Here is a 13,039-nt window from a genome sequence, read left to right on the forward strand (position 1 = left end):
CCATGCATCTTCTTAAACAAATCAAGCTCGTAGTCAACAGGAATGAACTGCTTCTTTAGTTTGTCCACCATGCAATTCCACCTTGTGATCTTCTCCTTTCCTCTTCTATTTCTTTCCAATTGAACCTCTTGCCACCAAATTTTGGCATATCCTTTCAGTTTGGCCTTTGCAAACTTAACCCTATTTGGGTCCTTGATATCCTCATACTCAAAGTACTCTTTTAGTTCATTGATCCAGTCAATCAACTCATCTGGTTTCAGATTTCCTGAAAATACACCCACGTCAATTGTAGGTCTTTTCCCAAACTTAGTAATGGCCCTAAAAAGCCTTTTCTCTGCCTGATTCAGAACTTCCCTGTCAACTTCCCCTTCTGATCCAATTTCTTCTTCTTCATTATCATCCTCACTTTCGTCGCCTGCAGCAACATTTGTTCCTCTACGGAGCTCCTCCTGCAATGCTTGTACCTGCCTTTGGAGGGCTCTAACTTCCTCAAGATTAATAGCTCCGGCCCTTCCACCATGCTCTCTTCGTGGAGGCATCTTCTTAACTCAAACCCACAACCACATAGTCTTGGTGCAAACTGCCTCGCAGTCGGCGCTCTATCTAGATACTCAGGAAAACTAGCTCTGATACCACTTGATGGGGACACAACCCAAGCACAAAATGGACACAACAGGAAAGGGAAAATTTGATTAACTGTAAAAATATGCTAGTACACTTAGTACAGAGAAACAAACTCCAAAACAGGCCCTATGGGCTTACAATAGCATAAAACTGGAGATAATTTCTTCTCCCAGTACCTTCTCTCAAACTCCACTCCGAACTGCCTTTTACAATGCTAGAAATGTTCTTAAATAGACCTCGAAGGGTTAAGGATTTGGAATACATTCTAGAAAGTGCTAGTTGGCATCCACTGACCAAATAGAAGGCTCCAGAAGTCGCATTAGAAGTCGGCACAAAATTAGAAGAATCCAGAAACGGTAACCGAACTTCCGGGAGGCATAACTTTTGAATTGTAGCTTTGATTGACGAACCGTTTACATTTCTGGGAAGCTCTCGAAGTGCTCTATAGCCATATGGACCAGCTTCGCTCGTCCCCCATTTTTCGGCCCTATTTGAGGTCATTTAATGCCCCTAACCTAATTTTGAAGCATTCTTAGTAGGTCTCTAGAAATTGAAAAACTGCAATAACTTTCAAACCATGGGGCCTTTTGACTTGATTTTTTTTCTGGAATGCTCTAAATTATAATTACAATCATCCGACCAATTTACACCTTCTAGTTCACCACAATGATGGCTCAATTACATACTCCTATTTTTCAACATTTACATGTATCCCAAGGTGATTAAAAACTCTAACCCAGAACACTAATAGTGGAACTGTGAGAGTTGGAACTTTTATTTGACCCAAATGGGTATCCAGAAATGAAAACACATGAAACAGAAACTAAGTCTAAGTACATTTTTTTGGGTGACACAAGATTGCCCTTATACCTCTAGATTCTCCTGCATCACCTTGCCACCATGATTGTGATTTGAGAGCATACATGGAGTTGGTAAAAGGCTGATGAGTTGATATGCAGAATGTGGTGAGCTATATTACTTTCTTGGGGAAATAATTAATTGCATAAAACATAAAAAATAACACTTTCAAGCTGCAAATGAAAGTCTTTAACAGGAAATGGGAGTTTTTCAATTCTGAATTGTCTTATTTATAATCATCACAACCTTCAAAACTGGACTGAGGCATTTGAGCAAATTGTCACTGCTAAAAGAGCAGAAAAGAGACTGGCTGAAATGATTCAGCAGAATCTGAACAATTTAGTGCTGGGGGATGGAACTCTTCTTTCTGCAAGCCCCTTCCTACAACTGCTGCCTCTGTTTGGAATTGGAAAGAATCTGTTAATTCTTCCATGGGTAGACCGTAGCCAAGCCTCAAAGAACCCTAACTTCACATTTTCAACCCCAAGGTAGATGGAAATGATTAGCTTGGATGAGTCTCAATACAACTTTTGGCTCCAATTCACAAAATTTACACAGGCCAAGGAGATTTTGCAAATGTGTATGGCATATGTTTTTTAGATGAAAATGTATTGCATGGTACAATTGACTTGGTGTAAAAGGCTATACAGAAATATATCTGCTCTATGTAGGGGTTTTAGCTTTCTTTGCTTTTGGAGGGTGATTAATATAGGTCTTTCAAATCTGCTGTATCCTTCATTCTTCATACCTTTGTGGTAACTGTAATTTAAACTTGTCTTTTTATAAATGCAATTTGATGTTTCATCAATAAAAGGACAACAGTCATATTTTACTCTATTAATGTGTTACATATTGTGAATTGCTTTTTCTTTTTCCTTATAATCTTGGAGCACAAGTTTCTTCGTGAAATTGCTTAGGAAAATGGTTGTGTATTTTCAGGTTACTGTCCAAAGGAAACTGGTTCATCCAAGAGAAAAGTTGCAAAATACTCACTTTGATAATAAGGTATGAATTAATATAGAAACCTTTTTAAGTACAAAAATCAGTGGCATTATGATAACCACTATTTTAATTGTTGGTTATAGCTCTAAGAAGAAATCAATGAAAGATACTATCATTTACAACGGGGAAGCTTCAGGTTCAAAACAAACATTTACAACTATTGATGATGTTCTTAGAGGTTTGGTTGATTGGCTATGTAATCAGGTGCGTTAACTTTCACAAATGTTTGTGACATGTAAATCATTTAGACAATGAAGCAAATTAAATATTTCCTTTCTTTCTTGGATGAATGTCTTGATTTTTTTTGGAAAGAAAATTAGCATAAATGCCAAATAAACACCGTGTACCCATGATAACTGGAGAGAACTGTATAATATTAGACTGGATTCTGCTTGTTGGAGGATACTATGCAGCAAGTTTGTGGTGTTTGGGCTTTGATTGGGTGCAGTGTTCTGATTTTTGGTTAAGTTCTTTTCATGTGTAAAAGATCTTTACTTAAAAAGTATAGGAATTGGAAGAAGAGAATATTGAGACTCATAGCATTGAGGCTCATCAAATCCCAATACTAGTTGACCAAAATAAGTCATTTGACATGACCCAGTAATATGGTAACCAGGTAAAGTATTTTAAGACTTAAAGGACTGCAGAGTTTTATCCCATATTTTATGATATTTAAATTTTCAGATTGTCTTACGTTTTTTTTTTCGAGTTTATTATTCAGAGAAAGTTTAAGAGGGGGAAGATTTGAATGCTTGTGTAACATTTGTTGAGGATTAATCCATGGTCAAATGCAAGGCTACACTGCTCCTGAAATCCATTTTGGCCTTATTTTGATGTCATAAACTATTACTTACAAATTGCATTGTACAATATTTGTTTGTCTCACGTTTCTGCTGCATCTTAGTACAAACAAGAGGAGAAATTAGTGTTCATCATGGGAACACACACACACACACACACACACACACACACAGAGCTAGGCCATCTTTAAGAGATCAAGAGTACTATGTAACTACTAGGAAACCATCTATACAGGGGCAGTAAGTTAGCCTATGCCAAAGTATGTTGCCTTTGGCTCTAATAAGGCTGCCATGATAAAATGTATATGAGATGTGGCTGTGATGGATGCGACATAATTAAATGGCGTGATATATTTCTGTGACAAAGCCATTGAAGTTAAAGAGGTGGTGTAGGCTTCTTGTAGAGCTACTCACAAATTTGCACAGTGTGGGACCCATAAAGGACCGTTCTAGCCATTGCAGATGCTTTCAATTTTTTGTAATGTGTAGAATAGTAATGACTCTTCACTTAATTTGATTGGATATAAAATTACTAAAAGGAAAAGGGAAAATCATAGTAGTAGTATATAAGAATTGTTTGTAGACATGAGAGGGCAAGGTTGTAACTAGAGGATATGTGGATTGGAATAAGATGCATAAGGGGTTTTTGTCCTACAGTAAGACAAGTGTGATGGGAGTGTGGGGTAGGCTTAGAGTAAGAGAAAAGTAATACAAATAGGAAAAGACAAAGTGGCCAAGTGGGTAAGAAGAGGATGAATCATGATGTAGGTATGGTGATGGTCCATGAGGGTTTTGCCCCCATGATAAAACAAGTATGATGGAAGTGTGGGGTAGGCTAAGAGTAAAAGAAAAAGTAACACAAATAGGAAAAGGCAAAGTGGCCTAGTGGGTAAGAAAAGTGTGAATTATGATGTAGAAGGGTGATGTTCCACAAGGGTTTTGCCTCCATTGTAAGACAAGTATGATGGAAGTTTGGAGTAGGCATGGAGTAATGGTAAAAGTAACTTAATTAGGAAAGGACAAAGTGGCCAAGTTGGTAGGAAGAGTGTGAATAATGATGTAGGTAGGGTCAGGTAGGCTTATGCCAATGAAAGGTAGTATGTGCACGTGGTTGCCTCCATGGGAAGAGCAAATAAAGTGGGGCAGGGTACATGAGAGTAGTGCAAGTCATGAAGGGCACATGATGACATTTGTAGTTAGAGATGTATAATAAAATATATAGAGATTGGATATAGCATGAGATGTGAAGAGATATAGGAGTATGATAATGAGTAGTGTAAAGAAAAGAGGGGCTAGGGGTGATGTAACAAAGAGGGTGTGGATAATAAGGTATAATAAATGGATGGTCTGTGGGAAGAAGACATATAAAAAAGACATGAGAAGTAAGATAAGAGGATAATACATAAGCATAAGAAGGATAGGGAGGGAGCACAAGAAGGAGATGTTATATTTGAGTCTACATGAAAAGGATGCTGACACACCCTATTGCCTTGCGTTGTCCTTGAAATATAAACTTGCACAAGCACGTGAGATGAAAGCAAAGCACATAAAGAGAAATGGACTTAGTATTTGAAGGCATGAGATGAAGGGAACTATGGATTTGGGTTTGCATTAGAAGGTCAAATTTATCTCAATGCATGTTATCATCCCCAAATTATAGGAAGAAGGGCATAAGGGGGGATTGACATCATAGAGAAGAAAGCACATGAAAGGTAACACATGAATAGAATATAGTTATAGATGGGGCATGAAAATGGTACTGCTATTTTGGATTGACATGGAAAAGGTAAAAGCATCTCAATGCTTTGCATCTTTTAGAAATCATAGCATGAGGTATACAAATATAGAAGGGAATACGCAAGGAAGGGGGTCACAAACATACTGTTTATATTAGAATATTTTTAGTATCCTAGGTTCTTGCTATATTTAGCTCATAATTCTAGAATCTTAGTTAATGGTCATTTAAGCTATATTTTTAGTCATCATTATCTATTCTATTTTCACGCATCGTCATTATTCAGGCAAGTTTTCTTTTTTAATTAATGCTTTTTATAGCCTTTGTAAACTCTATTTATTTGTGTGATTTGTTAATGCAATCATTCTGTTTTTAAAAGTTTTAGCTTATAAACATTATAGCTAACGTATACCTAATGGTGTGGCTTTGCATTGTTAATGTAACATCATCATCCCCAAATTGTAGGAAGAAGGGCAAAAAGGGGGTTTGGCAATAGAGAGAAGAAAGAACATGAAAGGTAATAAACAAACGACAAAGGGTACTATTGTTTTGGATCAACATGGAAAAGTCAAATGCACCTTGGTGTTTTGTATCTTCCCCCAAATCAAAGGAAGAAGGATGCAAATATAGAGGTGAATGCACAAATGGAAGAACGATACATAGGGGAGAGGGACGCAAACATATACATGGTGCTTGTAATTGTAATTGTTATATGTATCGATAAAACAAACAAGAACATACAAGAATGAGAATACCTAGGAGCAACCAATTAGTGCTAAGTGTGTGATGCCATCGAGGTGATCATTGTCCTCAAAGTTTGTCAAGAAAAAAATACCCAAGTTAACAGCATATTAGAGGTATCAATAGGATGAGGAGAATCAATAGAGAGAAAGATCTTGATGCAAAAGTGGTAGATAAAGGAGGTATGTTTAAGATAGATTACAAACACCCATCTTGTGGAGAAGCAAATTCCATACTAGAAAATTGCAGATAGGAAGAGATAAAAGTAGTAGGTTGGGTTGAAATAGGGGTAGTGGGAGTGGCTTGAGATGGAGAAGCTGAGGTATTGGTTTGTTTCTAGAGGAAAAATTAAGTGGGCTTTTAGGTTGCGGTTGGAAGGATGTTGGTGAACTAGAGGGCTAAGGAGAGGGGTGTGGTGAAGGAAGGAGTGCGGTAGAGATGGAGACTGGAAAGAACATTTGGTTTTATTGGGTTTGGATTGGGTTGAGGAGGGAACAACGTTTGGATTGGACTACCTGAAGGGGAAGAAGGGTTAGCCAAAGGAAATTCAGAAAGGGTTGAAGAGTACGAAGTGGGTGCTCGTGTTGAAGGGGGAGTGGTAGATGGTGATGATGTATTTGAACAAAGCAAGAATGTGTGACACATTTAGGGACAATTGAGAGGGAGAACTAGAAGCCTTGTACAAAAGAGATTTAAGGGGACTATAGGCAAGAAGACTACATAGTGTGTGACATGTAGAAAAGAATAAATGCATAGGTGACATGATCACGACCAAAGGTGTCAAGAGCACATAGGGGCTTCGTAGTTAGAATGTTCTGCTTGGGTCAAGTGCATTAGACTCGGAGCCATTCCATCCAAACATAGTACTCAAGGAAGTAGGCAACGTAGTACATAAAGCTGGTCTACAATGTCAAAACCAAAAGTTGTCGAAGTTTAAAGGTGATGGATTAGAGGATCTTGTAGGGCTTGTAGAACATATGAAACAATTCAGTTGGCAGATGGGCATACCGATCGGGATGATTGGGTCGTGCAGTTTTCGGCCACACTATGTGGGGTGGTAATCGACTGGTTATCAAAAGTTGACAAAACCACGATAACCACTTGGGTGGAATTGAAGAAGGTAATCAAGGCTGAATTGAAAGTGTATTGCGATGATAACAAAATTGTTGCTAAGAAATATAGTACGGAGCAAAATAAACATGGAAGTGTGAGAGCATATAATTGGTGGCTCAAGGAGTTATTGGGAAAGATGGAGAATCAACCAACATATGGATTGAAGAAACACTGGCTTGTGGAGGGAATGGAATCCTTGAGAAAGAAGATGAAGGTTGTCGTACTGATGTCATACCAATTCTTACAATAGAGCCATGGAAATTGAAAGCAACGATATCTTAAAGAAGAAGAAAAGGTCAAATGGTGACTCCTTGGAAGGGGCTTGCAGTGATGAAGATAACAACAAGGTGAAGGCATTGTAGAAGGATATACATTGGATGATGAAAGAATTTAAAGCTATGAAGAGGAGCAACCACAAGAGTGAAGGAGAATTATGGTGCACAAATTACAAAGATGAGGGCCACACAAAAGGTATGTGCTGCTAAAAAGCCTTACATGACATTTGTTAGGTGATGAGACACTCCACATCAAAGTGCCCATAAAACATGATGACCCAAAGTGCTCATTGTTGGAATTACCGCTGCCGTTACACCAAAAGTTCAAGCTGTCAATGAACATCACAATAGCCAAAGACAAGGATCCACGGGAGATGGTTAAGCATATGTCACAAATCCATCGGTCTATGTTGAACGATGCCTTGACCTAGAGGGGACAAAGGCACCAACCTCCCAACAATGCCCCCCTAGCATGACTTGAGGGATTTGAACTTGTAACATAACACTCTGATACCACTTGTTGGAATCATTGTTGCCTTTACACCAAAAGTTTGAGTTGTCAATGAACATCACAACAACCATAGACAAGGATCCACAAGAGGTGTTTAAGCACATGTCACAAATCCATTGATCTATGCTGAACAGTACCTTCACCTAGAGAGGATAGAGGCACTAACCTCCCAACACTCATGTGTTCTTTGCATAGGAGCATCCATCGATGGCTGCTGCTGCAACCACTTGACAACAATCAACCGATACAACCATATCTTTTGGTGGCTACCGAAATAATTGAAGGGGCAGTAGAAGAAAATAATAATAATAGTAATAACAGAAGCCACAAACACTATAATGCCAAAGGTCGACCAATGATTTAATGTCGTGCTTGTACCTAATGGGGACACCTTGCACGATATTGCCAAAAGGAAGACCCCTAACATCACTATCGATGATGTGGTCCTGACAACCACGAGGGCACAAATTTCCTAGAGCCAAGAGTGAACTTGTTGAACATCGACGAGTTAAGTGAATAAGGAGTATTGGTGCTCATTAGGGCACAAGAAAAGGCAGTCACATATCCAAACCTTTGTATGGACAAGGAGAGGGTACGAGAGGTTGAGGCTGACATTGAGAAGAAAATGATGGCAGAGCGAAGGGAAACACATGACATTGATAACACTTAGTTTCTTTTGGAGATTAAAATAGCACAAGTGTTGCAGATGGAAGTGCCTACGAAAATCGAGGACCTTTTGGAAACTATGTTACAACTGAGAATGAGCATCATGAGCATTGTAAATATACCTACCCATATTGAAAACCACATGGAAGTTTTAGTTATCCCTTTTATAGATCGAATGCTACTGGTGGCAAATAGTTGATGTGACGACTTGTGGTGGAGATGGGTATCGTGGGAGCCATCCTCATCCATACCATTGTTGATGGAAGATCAGGGGTGAATGTGTTACTGAAGGAGATTTGAAAGTAGGGAAAGATGATGTTGTGGCCGCCAACATTGAATTTGGTGGGCGCAAACTAACATGGCATCAAGTTGAGTGGGGCTTTAATGGCACAACGGGTAATGTTTGGTACACAATATTCCATTCTTGACTTTGTAGTAATTCCATTTTAAAAGAAGGGCTATGATGCTATCCATGAGAGGAGGTGGCTCATCACCGCTAAAGTGAATCGTAATTGGAAACACAACACATTGTTCTTGGAGAGGAGTGAAAATTTGTCATCAACTTGAGAATGCAGTTGGTGAGCAAGGAGTTGGCATCCTCCTCGAGATTAGAGTTAGAAGGGGAGCCTACAGGAATGAATGAAGGAAGATGATGGTTGGAGTTGAATGAAGAGGGTGTCCTCGAGTTGGAATGTTGCTCGGATGATGATATTGACTCCATGAAAGGGCTCTGCTATTGACAAATGGAGGACTACAAGTGGTTCCACCCATCGTGTAGCATGTTGTAGATTGAAGAGGAGTTAGGAGAAAAGAACAAGTTTCCTCGTGAGTATGGAGAGTATCGTGAAGGGGAGACTTGAGTCAATGAGACTCCTGAACATTAGTTCAACAAGGATAAACCCATATGGTATGAAGAGCCCAAGTTGAAGGAGACAAACTTGAGGAGACATATTGGTGGGGGATGATTAGAATCTAGTGCTGAAGGCTGCAACCATTAATTTTTTTATTGAGTACAAGGATGTCTTTGCATGGACCTACAAATATTTGAAAGGGGTGCCTCTAGAGCTATGTGTGTATTGTATGCTACTTGTACTTGGAGCTCAACTTGTGTAGAAGCGACTGTCTGGATGAGTTAGAACAATGCAGCAAAGGTGAAGAAGGAGATTGAGCAGATGTTGGAAGCAAATAGCATATTTTAGGTGCAGACAGCCGAATGGGTTTCCTCTATCATGATTTCATTAAAAAAGGATGCTAATCAAATCTTCGTTTGTGTGGACTACCATCAAGGACCCATTCCTCACCTTTACGTATAGAATCCTTGAAGAAGTAGTAGGGCATGAGACAACCATGTCTAGAGTACAAAAGAAGAAAAGTTGAAAACTACATTTGTAGTTGAGGATGATGTGTATCCTTACAATTGGACGCTGTTTGTGTTGTGCAATGACCTTGCAACCTTTGAAAGGATCATCTTGCACATTTTTGATAAGATGTTTGTCGAAATCTTGAAGGGGTTTCTATTACAATAATAGATAGTTTCTATTATCTATATTTAGTATCTAATGGTTATCTATTGTAATCTTCTATAAATATTAGAATGTTTCTAATATTTAGTTTTTTGTTTCTAGAATATAATGTTTCTAGTTTTTACGATTGTTTCTTAAAGAAGCATCGTTCGGTTTCTTGTATAAATTGATCTTTCTTGTATAAATTGATCTCTTGATCACTGTTAATAACAAGCAAATATTTTCCAATTACTTCGTAATATGGTATCAGAGCCAATACTTAAATTTTTTTTTTTTTTGAAATTATTTGTTAAAATTTTTTGAAATTATTTTTGAGTTTTCTTGTTTCACAAAAACTCGGCTAGGGTTTCCGTTTGAATTTTGGAGAATCATTAAAACAAATCATTGAATATGTCTGAAAATCGCAGTGGTAATAGATTCGGCTAGGGTTTTTCAGCAAAATAAATCACCCAATTTGTCTGCACATCATCGAATCCCTGGTTCGTGGATGCAAAGTTTCGTTTTTTTTTACTAGATCCCGTTTGATTTTCTTCACTTACGACTGAACAAAAACACATCTAAACTTTGCCCCAATGCGACTTTCTCCAAATCGTGACTGTTCATGTGTGCTAAACTGGTGTCTATTCTTGTGTGTGCCGAACTTTGGTGCCCTTTTTTTTGCTGATATAAGGCAGCTCACGATTCTGCCCTTCTGCAATTTTAGGGTGAAGAATTTGTTCGTTTTGTGTTCATTCTTCATTGACTGTGCTGTCCTTGCAAAAAAAGCCTCTTCCAGCACCAACATCATCAATTTTCGGGCATCTTTTTACAACATTCTGCCATTTTTCTGCAAATTTGAGCTTTAATGGCTGGCGACTGCGTTTTGAGGGTTGCATTTACTTGCATGTGTTGCTTTACCATGCAAAGTCTCGTGTTTTGCCTCCCTTAAAATTCTAGTGGGCTTTCATAATTATTTTCCTCGAAAAATATTCTAATGGGTTTTTCATATATATTTTCCCTAATTTTTTTTTTACTTTCTCATGGGTTTCTATAAATTTTCCCTTAAATATTTCTGATTCTATAATTCGCAAAGTTGTGTGGGATTCCTTTGTGGGTTTGTAATTTTTTCCTCAAAAATTATTTGTTGGGTTTTACTGTTTTTCTTATAAAAAAAACTAAAGCTTTGTATTGTCAGGTTTTGATTGATTTTTCACCTCAAAAATCATGTTGGGTTTTGAGTGCTTTTTCACCACAAAAATCATGTTGGGTTTTGATTGATTTTTCGCCACAAAATCATGTTGGGTTTTTATTAATTTTTCACCTCAAAAATCATGGCTTTTTGCAGTTTGTTTTGGAGCATTATGCTCATTTGTAAAGTTTTGGAGCATTGTCCATAGTATCATCAGCAATCTTCTCAACAGACATCCTCTGCTCCAGATTCAAAAGGCTTTCGGAAGAAAAACATTCAATGCAACTATTGCCACAAGTTTGGGCACATGAAGGTTGAATGTCGGAAGCACTTAGTTGCCCTATTTATAAGCAATTTGGTTCGTAACCCACAGCAAATAGTGCGAAGCACCTTGAGTAGATATAATTTGCCTTTAACGCTTTTTGACAGCTTTCTGCTCTAGATAGAATAACCATTAAGGGAGGGTATTACGATAATAGATAGTTTCTATTATCTATGTTTAGTATCTAATGGTTATCTATTGTAATCTTCTGTAAATATTAGAATGTTTCTAATATTTAGTTTTTTGTTTCTAGAATAGAATGTTTCTATTCTTTATGATTGTTTCTCAAGGGAACATCATTCAGTCTCTTGTATAAATTGATCTCTTGATCACTGTTAATAACAAGCAAATATTTTCCAATTACTTCATAATAGTTTCTAGAGAGCATTATCCAAAATACCATCAATAGTCTTCTCAAAAAACATCCTTAGCTCCAGATTTAGAAGGCTCTCAGAAGAAAAACATTCAATGCAACTATTGCCACAAGTTTGGGCACATGAAGGTTGAATGTCAGAAGCGCTTAGCTGCCCTATCTATAAGCAATCTGGTTCATAGCCCACAGTGAACAGTGCAGAGCACCTTGAGTAGATAGAATATGCCTTTAACTCTTTTTGACAGCTTCATGCTCTAGATAGATTAACCATTAAGGGAGGGTATTGCGATAATAGATAGTTTCTATTATCTATGTTTAGTATCTAATGGTTTATCTATTGTAATCTTTTGTAAATATTAGAATGTTTCTAATATTTAGTTTTCTATTTCTAGAATAGAATGTTTCTATTCTTTACTTTTGTTTCTTATGGAAACATCGTTCAGTCTCTTGTATAAATTGATCTCTTGATAACTATTAATAACAAGCAAGTATTTTCCAATTACTTCTTAATAGTTTCTAGAGACGATTAGTCCATCTACAATGCATTGGACACCGTTTTAGTGGCTCTACGGGAATGTATGAAAGCTCAGGGGATGTTGCTCGGTCACATTGTATGCAAGACCAGACTGAAGACATATCTGGATAAGTTGAGGGTAATTATTGAAATGGAATCCCTAATCGATATACTAGATTCAAGTCTTTCCTCAGACACAGCATTTATTTTTGGAGGATCATATAGAACTTTGCAGAGATTTCCTACCCTTTGGACAAGCTGAATCAAAAGGGCGAGTTGTGCACCTGGGAGGCTTTGAAGAATTAATGACAAAACTGGTTTCATATTGTACTTGACATTTGTATTTGCTTATATTTTTACAAAGACAATTTACTATTTTTAGTTTGCTCCAGAGTTCAGAGTCTTTAACTAATGGCTGCCAGCCATTGACATTCTACGGGAGGATGTAATTTTGTTACATATTGTATTAATATATATCTGGATCAGCTTGTTTTCTTTTTTTAGTAATTTATTGTCTCATTAGATGCATCTCCTTGTTGAATTTTGCAAAAAAAAACGCATTTCTAATTAATTTTCCATTTTAAAAATTCCTGATATTTTCCTGAGAAGTTACAGATTTATCTCTGATATTTGCTGAGAATTCTTTTTTGCCTTGCCAATAAGTGGCAGAGAATGAGATTTTGAACTATGGTATAAAACAAGCATGTTTTGTGGGGTTAGGAAACAAAAGGCTGTAATAGTTAGTTTTTCAACTATCTTTTGCTTGAATTATCCTTACCCTTTTAATCATGTCATAAAATAAACAGAGTGCAAT

The 13,039-nt window shown here is 37.4% G+C and overlaps 1 protein-coding gene across 4 annotated transcripts in view; it reads left to right on the forward strand.

The window, feature by feature from the left end:
- The window catches only part of LOC149566172 (vacuolar ATP synthase subunit H family protein), a 62,375-nt gene that overhangs the window by 44,228 nt on the left and 5,108 nt on the right, over positions 1-13,039 (forward strand). For all 4 annotated transcript variants that reach the window (XM_089819591.1, XM_089819589.1, XM_089819590.1 and 1 more), the window contains exons 6-7: positions 2,422-2,487; positions 2,568-2,688. In XM_089819591.1, the coding sequence (XP_089675717.1) occupies positions 2,422-2,487; positions 2,568-2,688 (187 nt within the window). The remainder of the gene's footprint in view (positions 1-2,421; positions 2,488-2,567; positions 2,689-13,039) is intronic.

This window comes from Cupressus sempervirens, chromosome 3 (assembly GCF_028749045.1).
Source record: "Cupressus sempervirens isolate cs-2001-9-10 chromosome 3, ASM2874904v1, whole genome shotgun sequence".
NCBI classification, from domain to species: domain Eukaryota; kingdom Viridiplantae; phylum Streptophyta; class Pinopsida; order Cupressales; family Cupressaceae; genus Cupressus; species Cupressus sempervirens.